Source organism: Octopus bimaculoides, chromosome 1 (genome assembly GCF_046866305.1).
Source record: "Octopus bimaculoides isolate indiv1 chromosome 1, ASM4686630v1, whole genome shotgun sequence".
In the NCBI taxonomy this organism is placed as follows: Eukaryota; Metazoa; Mollusca; class Cephalopoda; order Octopoda; family Octopodidae; genus Octopus; species Octopus bimaculoides.
In genome coordinates this window covers 101,405,531-101,418,969 of record NC_142928.1, presented here as the reverse complement: position 1 = coordinate 101,418,969, position 13,439 = coordinate 101,405,531, and the positions used below count along the sequence as shown (strand labels likewise).

General features: G+C 35.6%; 1 protein-coding gene across 3 annotated transcripts in view; it reads right to left on the bottom strand.

Moving 5' to 3' along the window:
* Window positions 1-8,513: 8,513 nt before the first annotated feature.
* The window catches only part of LOC106875347 (uncharacterized), a 74,420-nt gene continuing 69,494 nt past the window's right edge, over window positions 8,514-13,439 (bottom strand). For all 3 annotated transcript variants that reach the window (XM_089354946.1, XM_089354927.1, XM_089354938.1), the window contains 3 exons: window positions 12,330-12,509; window positions 11,227-11,320; window positions 8,514-8,607 (listed from right to left, as the gene is read on the bottom strand). In XM_089354946.1, coding sequence (XP_089211072.1) covers window positions 8,550-8,607; window positions 11,227-11,320; window positions 12,330-12,509 — 332 coding nt within the window. In that variant the 3' untranslated portion in view covers window positions 8,514-8,549. The remainder of the gene's footprint in view (window positions 8,608-11,226; window positions 11,321-12,329; window positions 12,510-13,439) is intronic.

Here is a 13,439-nt window from a genome sequence, read left to right as displayed (position 1 = left end):
ACTACAGGTCTACAGGTTACAACAGTAACTTGTTCTCTGTGGTGTCTATTTACAGCCAGGTAGAAACTTGACATTGAAGTGCCTGTGTCGGGATACAAACTTCTAATTACTTAGTTGGCTGTCCGATACACTGCCAATTTGGTCATCTGTGCATTCTTCCCTCTCTCTGCTCACTTCCACCTTTGTGTGTGTGTGTGTGTGCGTGTATATATATATATATATATATATATATATATATATATATATATATACACATACATACACACACATCTATTTGTCTAAATTGGTAGACTAACTCAATAATGTTTAAATGTAAATTGATTTGTTTTCTTAATGAAATTTCAGTTAATTCTTGGTTCAAAACTATTTGTTTTCTATTTTGATGTAGAAGGTTCTATTATTTATTCAATTTTTATCCCCATGTGCATGGGCTGTTTTCATTATAAGCTTTTCGTTATAAGATTGATTAAAACCAGTTAATTTGTCATGAAAAGCATATCAATAAAGAAAATGAACTGAAGTTTTTCCAAACAAAACTTGTGAGAATGCCATTTATTTTGTACACATCTTTTATTTTTCTACAAATATATTACTTAGGAATTACAGATAATTTTTTTTCTTTTTAGAAATTGTTTTTAAGCCAATAGGCAGCTTGGTAAGGGAAGTTTTCACAAGGCTATAAAATATGAGGACAAAAGATAACTAATCAGAAACAATGTTATCAATGTAGTGGGGATGAAAAATAGTAAGCATTTAGAATAGTGGGAACTGACCAGGATATCATGCCCTTAGTGGCATTGAAATGAAATAGGCAAGGAATTGTCACTGTGGATGATGGATTAGCATCACAAAAAAATGCTTTGCTTTATTTATATACAACCATTTATATTCTGAGTCCAAATCTTGCCAGGGTTGACTTTGCATTTCATCCCCTAGAGTCGATAAAATAAAGTACCAGTCAAGTACTAGGGCCAGTATAATCGCTTATACCATCCGCTAGAGGGCTTGTGCCAATATAAGAAATTACTATATCTACAGAGATGATGTTAGTGAAAAAGTGGGTGGTAGAGAGCCAGGTTAAATGCCTGAACTGTGTTTTGTTTTGTCATACTAAAATCTGAGTTCAAAATACTGCTCAAGTCAGTTTTCCTTTTCATACTTCTCAGGCCCAATAAAATAAATACCAGTCATGTATTGTATTGAAAAAAGTAAATATCTTCTATGTTTTGAATGCTGTTAAGGGTCAATACTTAGCTTTGCGTTCACGGTATTTAGTAAAGATGGAAATCTTCCTCTCAGTAGAATGTTGGTCCATCATGAGTAGCATCCCCAGTTTATGTCACCTCTTCTCAACCTTAGATGAATGGGAATAATGTATTCTGCTTCAGAATTACAAATGTCTGGGAGCCTTTACACAGTTGCTCAATCTACAAAAAACAGCAACCAAATTTCTTTCAAATCTCACTCTACAGTTTTAATACTTGATACCAACCTGCCTAAGACTGCTCTTAAGACAAACATTCTGTTGCAAAATGATTAAAATTAAAACCTTCCATCAAAATTTCATGTTAATTTATGTATCAAACACCAGCTTAATGAAGGTTATTCTCCATTACTTGAAACAAAGGCAGTGTATTTCGACAGAAATATACTAACAAAAGGGTTAAGCAAAGAGGAGACATTGAATAATGTAGTCCCAGATATAACTATTTCTTAAAAAAAACTAGATAGGTTGTAGAACATCTGAGCATAGGTCTACTAAGTCAGGGATGAAGTATAGCTAAATAAAATCAACAAATACCTGCCAAGAACTTGAAATTGTTATTTTCAAGCAAGTACAATCAAATATACACTTCCCTAATATACTTGTGACCCTGTACCAATGTTTGAAATTAATACAAAGGATAAGTGTTGTATATACTGAAAGAGAGAAGGTTTTGATGAGCTGAGAAAGCAAACTATTTTTGATTTGGGAAAGTCATTTCCAATCACTGAGTGAAAATAAATACTTCTGCTGGTAAAGATTTGAATGCTACAACATAGGCTAAGTCAGGATTTCACCAAAAGGAGTTTTGCATATGGAAGTAAATCATTAGCCATCTAATTTGTATTTTAGTATACATATAGATCATCATTTTACATCTGCTTCCATGCTGGTATGAGTTGGATAGGCTGTCACAATTCAAGTTACTGAGCTAGGTGGGTCAGAAGACCATATCTTGCTTACATATTGCATTTTTCTTGGTTTCAATGGCTTGATGCCTTTTCTTACATTAACTACTTTACAGAGTGTACTGAGTGCATTTTATCATGGCACAAGCATTAGAAAAGTTGTCATGTCCACAACAAAACTGATGAGTCCTCATGACCCCATGTTGAGAAGAGCCTTTCAGTATATGTACATATACACTCATGTTAGTGCCACATAAAAGCATGTGTGTGGCAACACAAAAGCGCCTGTGTAATGACGTAAAAGCACCCGGGTGGTGCCACAAAAAAGCACCCAGCACACTCTGTAAAGTGATTGGCATTAAGAAGGGTATCCAGCTGTAGAAACCAAACCAAATCAGACTGAAGTTTGGTGCAGCCCCCACCACTGATTTACCAGCTCTGGTCACACCATTCAGCCTATGCCAGCATGGACAATAGATGTTAAATGATGATGATATATGCAGATTCTGTTTTGCAACTTACTTGGCAATCACACTAGTGGTACAAAAAGGTACCCAGAACACATTGTAATATGGTTGACATTAAGAAGAGAATCCAGCCATAGAAAACATGCCAAAGCTGGTAGTGGAGCTTGGTGCAACTCTCTGTTTTGTGAGATCCTATCAAATCATGTCAACATGGAAAATATAAGTCAAATGATGATGATGAAGATTCAACTGAATTTGTTGAACCCCTACCAGCTAAGAATGTGCACCACTTCCCATTCTTCTTAGTGAGAATAAACCAATATTATATCAATACAGCAGAATATGGAAAGGAAATGTCAATAAATTACATTTCTAGTAAAGAAATGAGTAATATTCTGTAAAGCAATTTGTTTATAAGCTAATAATTTGAAGTACTTTTTGTTAATATGTAGGAAAGGAATAAATAGGAACTCAAACTAAATGTTGGTTTCAAATTTTGGCACAAGGCCAAAAGTTTCATGGAGTGGGTTTTGTTGATTACATTGACCCTAGTGCTAAACTGGGACTTATTTTATTGACCCCGAAAGGATGAAAGGAAAAGTCAACACCAGTGGAATTTGAATTTAGAGTGTAAGGATGGATGAAATGCTGCTAAGCATTTTGCCTGGCATATGAACAATTCTGCCAACTCACCACCTTAAACTCAGACCAAATATTAGGTAAACAAAAAAGGTGCAGTGGGACTTGTACTTTGGGGAAAAACAGAATCAAGATTTCAAATGTGCTAGCTGAAGAGGGATAGTAACCGGTAGAAACATTCATAAAATAGAAGTCCATGAACTGTTCAGACAGCTTATTAGATGTTAACACTTTCTGTTTTCTATTATGGAGCTAATTATGAAGTGATATGCTGAAAGTACAAAACTTAGAGCATGAAAAGGAACAAAGATATTAATTTTACTTTGTTACAAAAGTATTTCCTTCTAGTGTAAATGACAAAATATGTAGCCATTTTAAGAAATAGTAGTTTTATCTTGATTGAGCAGACCTATCACCAAAGGAGTGGAGGCACAATGGCCCAGTGGTTAGGACAGCGGACTCGCGGTCATAGGATCGCGGTTTCGATTCCCAGATCGGGCATTGTGAGTGTTTATTGAGCGAAAACACCTAAAGCTCCACGAGACTCCGGCAGGGGATGGTGGCAAACCCTGCTGTACTCTTTCGCCACAACTTTCTCTCACTCTTACTTCCTGTTTCCGTTGTGCCTGTAATTCAAAGGGTCAGCTTTGTCACACTGTGTCACACTGAATATCCCCGAGAACTATGTTAAGGGTACACGTGTCTGTGGAGTGCTCAGCCACTTGCATGTTAATTTCACGAGCAGGCTGTTCTGTTGATCGGATCAACTGGAACCCTCGATGTCGTAAGCGACGGAATGCCAACAACAACAATCACCAAAGGTGTTTCAGTCATGAACAACTTATCTGTTTTGTTTATTAATGTGTCCATCCTTTTTTAAGATGGTATCATATGATGTGTAGGGATTTGACTGTTAAAGGTTTTGTTAGATCATAGTGATAGAGATAATGTTATATGATTGAGACACAAGATACTGAATATAAAACGTCTGCAATACTTGGAGAGAAATAACACACATGCAGTGTGTGTGTGTGTGTTTATAATTCATGCTTGTCACCACTTGAGCAATAGCAGTGTGGATGTTGACATTCTCTGTTGATGTTATGACTGGTTACTCTTACTTCAAATAACTTCCCACACAATCTCAAGCTAGCATGGAAAATGGCTGTTAAATGAAGGAATGAATACACACACATATATGCATTTTTTTCGAGCCATTCAGTTAAAATTTCTTAAATAATACCCTACTTTTACATATTCTATAATTTATTGCCATTTGGTAAATCAATACACACACACACACAGAAAACCAGCTAGGTATTTTGTCTAATGCCTTAATGTGTCCTTATTTTTAATATGGTAAAATATGATTTACAAAGATTTGGCCACTGTTTCTAGCCAGTCCAGTGACATATTTTGCTTGCAGAGGAGAGCAGTAAAATATGCATGTAGTATGAAAATATATTTCTCTTGTTATACTTTTTCAGTTTTATTTAGATCGTAATCATTTTTATTAAGTATGAATATATTTGCATCTAATGAAGCAGAGATTTGCTTGTTCTATCATCTATATACATCAAATTTAAAATATGCATCTCTCCTTTTAACCTTGGGTCAAATGACATTTATATTGTTCATCATTCTTTGTTTAAGACGGAATTTGTCTGATGTTGATTTATCTTGTGTTCATTTAAATATTTACGCTTGGTAGCTAATGAGTGATTAGAGAAGACATTAGCAAAATGTAATTTATATTAGATAAAAAGCAATATCATCAAAATACATCAAAGCATTACTTACACTGATATCATTCAACGTTTTTGTCTTCTTTTTCGTTGGGTCAGTCAGAATTTTGCCAAGTCAGATTTTCTACAGCCAAGTACCCTTTCTGTTGCTAACCCTCACCTGTTTCCAAGTAAGGTAATGTTGTCCTATGACCAGACAATCAGACATATTTTCGTGGAAGACTGGGAATAAAGGGTACCACTTGCATGACAGAGATATTCATTTCTGACTACCACAACTATTACGTGATGTCAAGGCAAGGAGATAATGACAAACATACACACACATTTGATGGGGCTTCTTTCAGTTTTTACCGACCAAATCCATTCACAAAGCTTTCGTTGGCCCAGGGCGAAAACAGAAAACACTTGCTCAAGGTGTTACACATTGAGACTGGACCGGGAACCAGATAGTTGGGAGACTTCTTAACACACAGTCATGCTTGGATATTAATGGATATTCTTTTTTTGAGCAATGGTATAGTGATGTCTGTTTATCAGGCTGGTGCTAGTTGTGTTATTGGGCCTAGAGCCACTTTAGGTTCAAATTTTTTAAGACCAATTTTACTTTTTATCCTTCAAAGATTAATAAAATAAAGTACCAATCAAGTACTGGAGTCAATTTAATCAATTATATTGTTCCATCAATTTTGAGGCCCTATGCCCATATTAGAAATCATCATCATTATCATTAAAGGGTAGGTGCATGGCTCAGTGGTTAGAGCATTGGGCTCATAATCATGAGGTGGTGAGTTTGATTCCCAAACCAGGCTCTGTTGTATTCTTGAGCAAGACACTTTATTTCATGTTGTTCCAGTTCACTTAGCTGTAGAAATGATTTGCAATGTCACTGGTGCAAAGGTTTATCGGCCTTTTGCCTTTCCCTTGGATAACATTGACGGTGTGGAGAAGGGGAAGCTGGTATCCATGGGCGACTGTTGATCCTCCATAAACAATCTTGCCTGGACTTATACCTCGGAGGGTAACTTTCTAGGTGCAATCCCATAGTCATTCATGACTGAAGAGGCACTTTACCCTTTATTATTATTACCTCCACCTTAGTGAAGGTGGAGGTATTGTTTTCAGTCGTGTTTGTTTGTCCATGGACGAGATATCTCAAGAACTGCTTGATGGTTTTGGATGAAACTTTCAGAGATGTTTGACCTCGTGACTGGCACAAACTGATTAGATTTTGGTATCGATCTAGTAGTGGACAAGGATTCTGGATTATTTTTCCTGTTTTTTTACTTAATTTCTGAGAGTGGTTGGGTTCATTTTTAGTATTCTCGTTTGTGAGAGCAGTCAAGTTTATTTCAGATATTCTCATTTTAAAAATCATCTCTGGCTAATCATTGAGAGGACGTTGGTGTTGCCTTGGCAGAGGTTTGCACTCTCTGAGTGCTCTTGTTATTATTATTTTTTGTCTGACTCTTTACTGTGTCAGGTAAAATGCTTAGTGGCATTTCATCCGTCTTTATGTTCTGAGTTCAAATGCTGCTGAAAGTTGACTTTATCTTTCATCCTTTTGGGGCCAATAAAATAAATACCAGTTGAGTACTGGGGATTGATGTAATTGGCTTACCCATTCTCCCGAAATTTCTGGCCTTGTGCCAAAATTTGAAATCATTATTTGGTCTTATTAGAACTCCTTAGTAGAACATGGTTTTTTTAAAAAAATTAATTAATTAAAATCTTTAGTTTATGACATACATTAAGTATGTTAGTACCAATTTATTTGTTTTACAAGCATAATGTGTCACAAGATACTTCTTTCCCTGTCTCACCATGCCATTTTAGGTTGTCATGCCTATCAATGCTTATTCCCTTAAACTCTATTTTTTAAGCATCTTAAGGTCTGGTGATGCTGAGAAAAACTGTACTTTGCAGAAGAGGTTTAATAAGACAGAAACATGTCTTGAATCACTAGTTTAAAAATAGACTTTCAATGGTTTTCATGATGAGTGTTCGATTTGTTTGATCTACTGAACTACCTGCTCACTGTATTAGCATGTAGATGGCTGAGTATTCCACCAACGTATTGTTAATATAAGCCTCAGGCAGAATCAGCTGTGTATCATAGTGGGACATTTGAATTACATGTACATTCAATCTGACTGGTTTCCACACAGTTTCTGTCTATCCTATTTCACTCACAAGTCTTGGACAAGTCTGAAACTAAAGTAAAATACACTTGTCTAAGATTGAACCTGGGACCTTATGGTTGCAAACTTCTTGGCCATCAGCCATACTACACCTTTTTACTGTACTTGTCAAAGATAATACTCTCTTTCATTGTATTGCATAATGGAATTATATTTTCTGATTAATTTTAGATAATTAGCATTTTTGAGTTGCCCTTCATGCTTTTCTTCATCGGAATTAATCACTAAGCTGATGAATATAATGTTAATGAATATTTTCTTGCTCTCTACATTAATTATGTTAACACCAATTTGGCCAATATACTTCTACCTTCTTCTAGTCTATTTTTTACTGCCAAAAACTTATATAAATACAACTTATATTGTATTTAAATAAATGTTCAAATTTACCATGTAAATATATCCAGTTTCACTACTTGCTATATATTTTTGATTAGTAGTGAGATGTAGCATAGAAGAATTCTTTTCCATCAGTCATTACCCCAAAACAGCATTTGACATATACTAATCCTAGCCAAACTTTATCTATATCCATGTATATATAAATAATTCTTAAGCATTCAGCATCTGTCATAAGCATCTTGTCTTTAGCATCTGTCATAGGCAATGCTTATTTATTCACATTGTTTTGAACTAATCATATATTATCTTGTAGCTTCAAGATTGTTATAACATGAATGTTTATTTTTAGATTGACATTGTAGAATAATTGTGAGAGGCCTGATCTGGCTGGTTTGAATGTAAAACATGTAGAATATTTTGGCTGGACATAACCAGTTTAAATGCTCATGGGTTAAATGTATCTTGTGAGCCCTCAAGTGAGGGTAGTGACCTATTGGTTAGCATATTGCACATATGATTTTAAGATTGTGCTTTTGATTCCCAAACCAATAGAGTGTGGTGCTCTTGAGCAAAGCATTTCATTTCACATTGCTCTGCAATCACTTTGACATCTGTACAGGTAATGCTAATTTCATGGAGAAAGTGAGCTAATGTACAGCAAAGACATTTGACTGCTATAAACAATTCATCTACAGGTTATTCAACAAGAAATTGTGGTAACTTCACCTGTCATCCATGACAAGAGAGTCCATCAACATTGTGTGTGCATGTTTTCAATTTAACTAGGAACTAAGTTGAAAGCAATCTTAAACATGATATATTTGGAAAAAAGATTGAATGAATGATAAAGAGATAAGCTGATTAAAACATAGGATGTTCAAATGTACTTTGATAGAAAAATAAAAAATTTAATATTTGTGGAAAATAAATAAGAGAATGACTACTAGTGAGTTAAAAACCAAGGAAATTTAATTAACTTGGTGTCAAGAATGTAAATTTCTGATAAATTCCACGACTAGAGAACTCCATCCAGTTTGATGACTGTAAAAAAGAAAAGATGATATAAGATTAAAATAAGCATGGGAAAATATTTTGGATTCTTGTATTTTTTTACCTGTATAAGAACAGAAAATATTTCTAGTCATCAAAATCTTTAATCTTTTACTTGTTTAAATCATTTGACTCTGGTCATGCTGAAGCACCACTTTGAAGAGTTTTAGGCAAACGAATTGACCCTGGTACTAGGTTTTTAAGGTCTGGTACTGATTCTATTGGTTTCTTTTGCCAAACTACTAAGTTACTGGGATGTAAACAAACCAACATCAATAGTCAAACAGGTCACACACACACACACACACACACACACACACGAATATATACAAAATTTTTAAAATATGGACTTTCTAATTCATGTTAAGAGTGAGGAATGGATAGTTGATTGAAGATAATGAAAAAAACAAGTTCTTTTATGCCTTTTATGAACACTATAAAATAAACAAACTGACTGATCAATACACCTCTAAACACTTATAGGGGAGCCTGCAAGAAATAGCAGCCAAATCTTTCTAAAATCACTCCCTAGTATCTCAAAAAGGTATTGACACCTTTGACAAAGAACTCCTTGGTATAGTCATGGTTGGAATGCCTTTGATCATAGGTCTGCTTGACCTAGGTTTAAGTAGTAGCAGCAATAACAAAAGTGCCACTACCCCCACCAATGATGACAACATATTTTAGTTTCATGCTTTTAAGCTAATACATTTGATTTAAATGTTTGCATATTGTAGGTGTAACTATTTTGTTTACTTGGCTGCCCTTTCCACTACGAGTGAATGACTTTTCAGATAAAAGCATAATTTCTTTGTTTGCAGTTAGAATCTAACCATCTTAACTTATGCGAGCAACACTGTCACATATCTTCATAACTAGGTTGATCAGAAAAAATAAAAACAACATATTACTTAGATTTATAACTAAGGCAATGTTAGTGTAATATATTGGCCTCAAATTTTGGCACAAGGTCAGCAAGTTTTGGGGTGAAGGTAAGTCAATTACATCAACCCCAGTGCTCAACTGGTATTTATTTTATTGATTCTGAAAGGATGAAAGGTAAAGTCGACCTCAGTGGAATTTTCCCTAGGAATGTAAAGATGGATGAAATGCCACTAAGTATTTTGTCTGGTGTGCTAACAATTCTACCAGCTGGTCGCCTTATGTTAGTGTAACATATTAATGCAATTTCTGTTAGGTGATATTAACGATAATAAAAATACTCTGTAGTTATTTCAAAATAAAATGAAACAGACTAATGTTTTTGTTTAAACCAAGGTCTTTCCAGACTGAGCAGACTTATGATGAAATGCATTCTATCTGTGATCATCCCGTCTTTCACCTTTTATGATGTATATTTAATACTACATTGTCCAATGTAATGTCACATTTTTTTGTTTTTTCCTAAGATGGTTGACTTTGATTTAATGAAAATTTGGTTGTTCTAGAAGGCTGAATGAATGCATAGAAGCTCCTCTGTGGACTTGTAAAAGCTCCCTAATTATCTACCATGTATATTTGCATATTTGCCAGAGTATAAGACATGCTCATACATAAGATGTGCCCCTGTTTTACAGTAAACTTTGTGAGAAAAATTAAGCAAAAACAAATTTAGTATACTTCATTATGCATTTATTGAAAGATATTTTATAATCATTTTATAGGGGCCAAATGTATGATTCTGTGCATGTAAATACAAATTTGTGATAGTATACTGGAATAAAATGCGAAACCATATATTTATCACAAATAAACTACATTATGGAAGTGCCATATTTCAATGTTATGTTTACAAATCAAAAAATAGTTGTTTATATTTTGGAAAAGAGAATTACATGATACAAAAGTGCCCATGCTGGTACCATGTAAAAGCACCCAGTACATTCTGTAAAATGGTTGGCATTAGGAAGGGTATTCAGCCATAGAAACCATGCCAAAACAAACAACTGGAGCCTGGGCAGCCTTTGAGCTGGCCAAATCCTGTCAAACCATCCAACCCCTGCCAGCATGGAGAACAGATGTTAGAAGATGATGATGACAGATAAGATGTTAAACATGCACATGGGACACACATACTAGACACAGACAAACACACACATATACACACAGACGTAAACACATGCACATATAGAGATATATACCACAGAAGGACAAAATGAAATAAGCAGGATGAGACGTATGGGACAGGAAGTGTATAGCCAGAGAGCTTTGACAGACATAAATGGAAAATAATATGAATTAAAACTAAAGTTAAGATCAAATAAATAGTGCGTGTTTAATTGGCAAAAAAAACAAACATCCCCAAGTATAGCAATATGAAAATAAATCTTTCATTATAAATTAATGTAAGAACATTTTATTAAGTGCTGTTTCAAACAAAAGGTGAATACCTATTATTAAAACCTTTCTAATTCTGGACTATTTTAAAACTTAATTTGAATACAAAAACAAAGTATTTTAGGAATATGGTTACAAAATGGTTAACATGCACATACTTCCATTTCCATAAAAAAAAAAATTAACTAATCACATGCTATGATTTATAGCTTTATGTGTACTTTGAGATCCACTGTTCCAAAAATGAATTATAAACTATAATGATATACTCACCTAGCACCACAACCGAGTCCATTTTCTGCATTAAAATATTCGTAGAACAGTACTATATGTTGTAAATAATCTTTTTGGTAAAGTGGTTCATTACCTAGAAAATAAATAAATAAATATATAAGAAATTTTATATATTCTTTTATTCTTTTACTTGTTTCAGTCATTTGACTGTGGTCATGCTGGAGCATTGCCTTAAAGAGTTTTTTTAGTTGAAGAAATCAACCTTAGGACTTATTCTTTGTAAGCCTAGTATTTATTCTATCGGTTTCTTTTGCCAAACCATGAAGTTATGGGAGCATAAACGCACCCCCAACATTGGTTGTGAAGTGATGGTGGAGGGACATAAATATATACACACACATATATACAATGGGCTTCTTTCAGTTTTTGTCTACCAAATCCACTCACAGCTATAGTAGAAGACGTTTGTCCAAGGTGCCAACAGTGGGCCTGAACCCAGAACCATGTGGGTGGAAAGCAAGCTTCTTACCATACAGCTATGCTTCTTTACAAAATGGTTTAAAGCACATCGAATGATTCAAAAATAATTCTTTTCCAATAGAATTTCTATTATCTTCATTTTGTTTGAATTAAGAGAAATGAAAACTTACGATTAATTGCTCAAAATGAATGCTAAGCATCTAAATTATCAAATAAATTTACCTGCTTATTTGCTTTGCTGGATGTGCAATGTCAGTATACATATGTGACAGAGTGTTCGTGTTTTGAGGGAAAAGTTGGGTATAAGAAAAATTAGATGAGTGTGCAAGAGAGAAGACTGTGCTGTTTTGGTCATGTGATGTGTATGGATGTAGGCAGTTTCATACAGAAGTGCTGACCACTTAAATTGCACTGAGTACATTCTGTGAAATGGTTGGTGTTAAGAAGGGCATCCAGCTGTTGAAACCATGCCAGAACAGACAATAGAAACAGACAATGGAGCCCTGGCCTTACCAGCTCTTGTCAAACCATCCATCTTGTGCCAGCATGGAAAATGGATGTCAAATGATGATGATAATGATAATGATGATAAGAGTGGCTCAGTATTCTGGTTGGATTCGATGTCAAAGACATTAAATGAATAAATAAAAAAGATTACTTACCATGAATTGGTCGGTAGCCTTCTCTGTTTGGTAGGAAAAGAGATACAATTCTTTTGGATATTTCTTTTCTGATATCTCGGAGGTTCTTTCTATCCCTTGATCCAGTGGGGAACTCTACAGTGAACTCATTACCATATGCTTTATAGTAAATATCTAAACATTCATGGAGCAGGTAGTTCACTGGAAACAGAACAAAGTTAGAAGATATCATCATTCTTTATATAACAACCATTTTATTGGTTATTTAGTTGAGAAGCAAGAGCTTCAAGAATTTGTACAATTCAATCTCATTCCAGGGTGAAAAACTAGAGGTAGTCGATAGCTTCCGCTATCTGGGCGACCAAGTTAGTAGTGGGGGTGGGTGCACTGAAAGTGTAGCTGCTAGAATAAGAATAGCCTGGGCAAAGTTTAGAGAGCTCTTACCCCTGCTGGCGACAAAGGGACTCTCACTCAGAGTAAAAGGCAGACTGTATGACGCATGCGTACGAACAGCCATGCTACATGGCAGTGAAACATGGGCTGTAACTGCTGAGGACATACGTAAGCTCGCAAGGAATGAAGCCAGTATGCTCCGTTGGATGTGTAATGTCAATGTGAATACCCGTCAGAGTGTAAGTATCTTGAGAGAAAAGCTGAACATTAGAAGCATCAGTAGTGGTGTGCAAGAGAGACGATTGCGCTGGTATGGACATGTGGTGAGAATGGATGAGGATAGCTGCATGAAAAAGTGCCACACCCTAACAGTTGAGGGAACCCGTGGAAGAGGTAGGCCCAGGAAGACCTGGGCTGAGGTGGTGAGGCAAGACCTTCGTACATTGGGCCTCACCGAGGCAATGACTACTGACCGAGACCTTTGGAAATGTGCTGTGCGTGAGAAGACCCGGCAAGCCAAGTAAGATCGTTGCCAGTGCCCCTGGACTGGATCTTGTGCGGGTGGCACATGAGATGCACCATTTTGAGCGTGGCCGTTGCCAGTACCGCTTGACTGGCTCCCGTAGGATTTTCGAGTGAGATCGTTGCCAGTGCCCCTGGACTGGCTTGTGCAGGTGGCACATAAAAGACACCATTTCGAGCGTGGCCGTTTTCGTGCGGGTGACACGTAAAAGCACC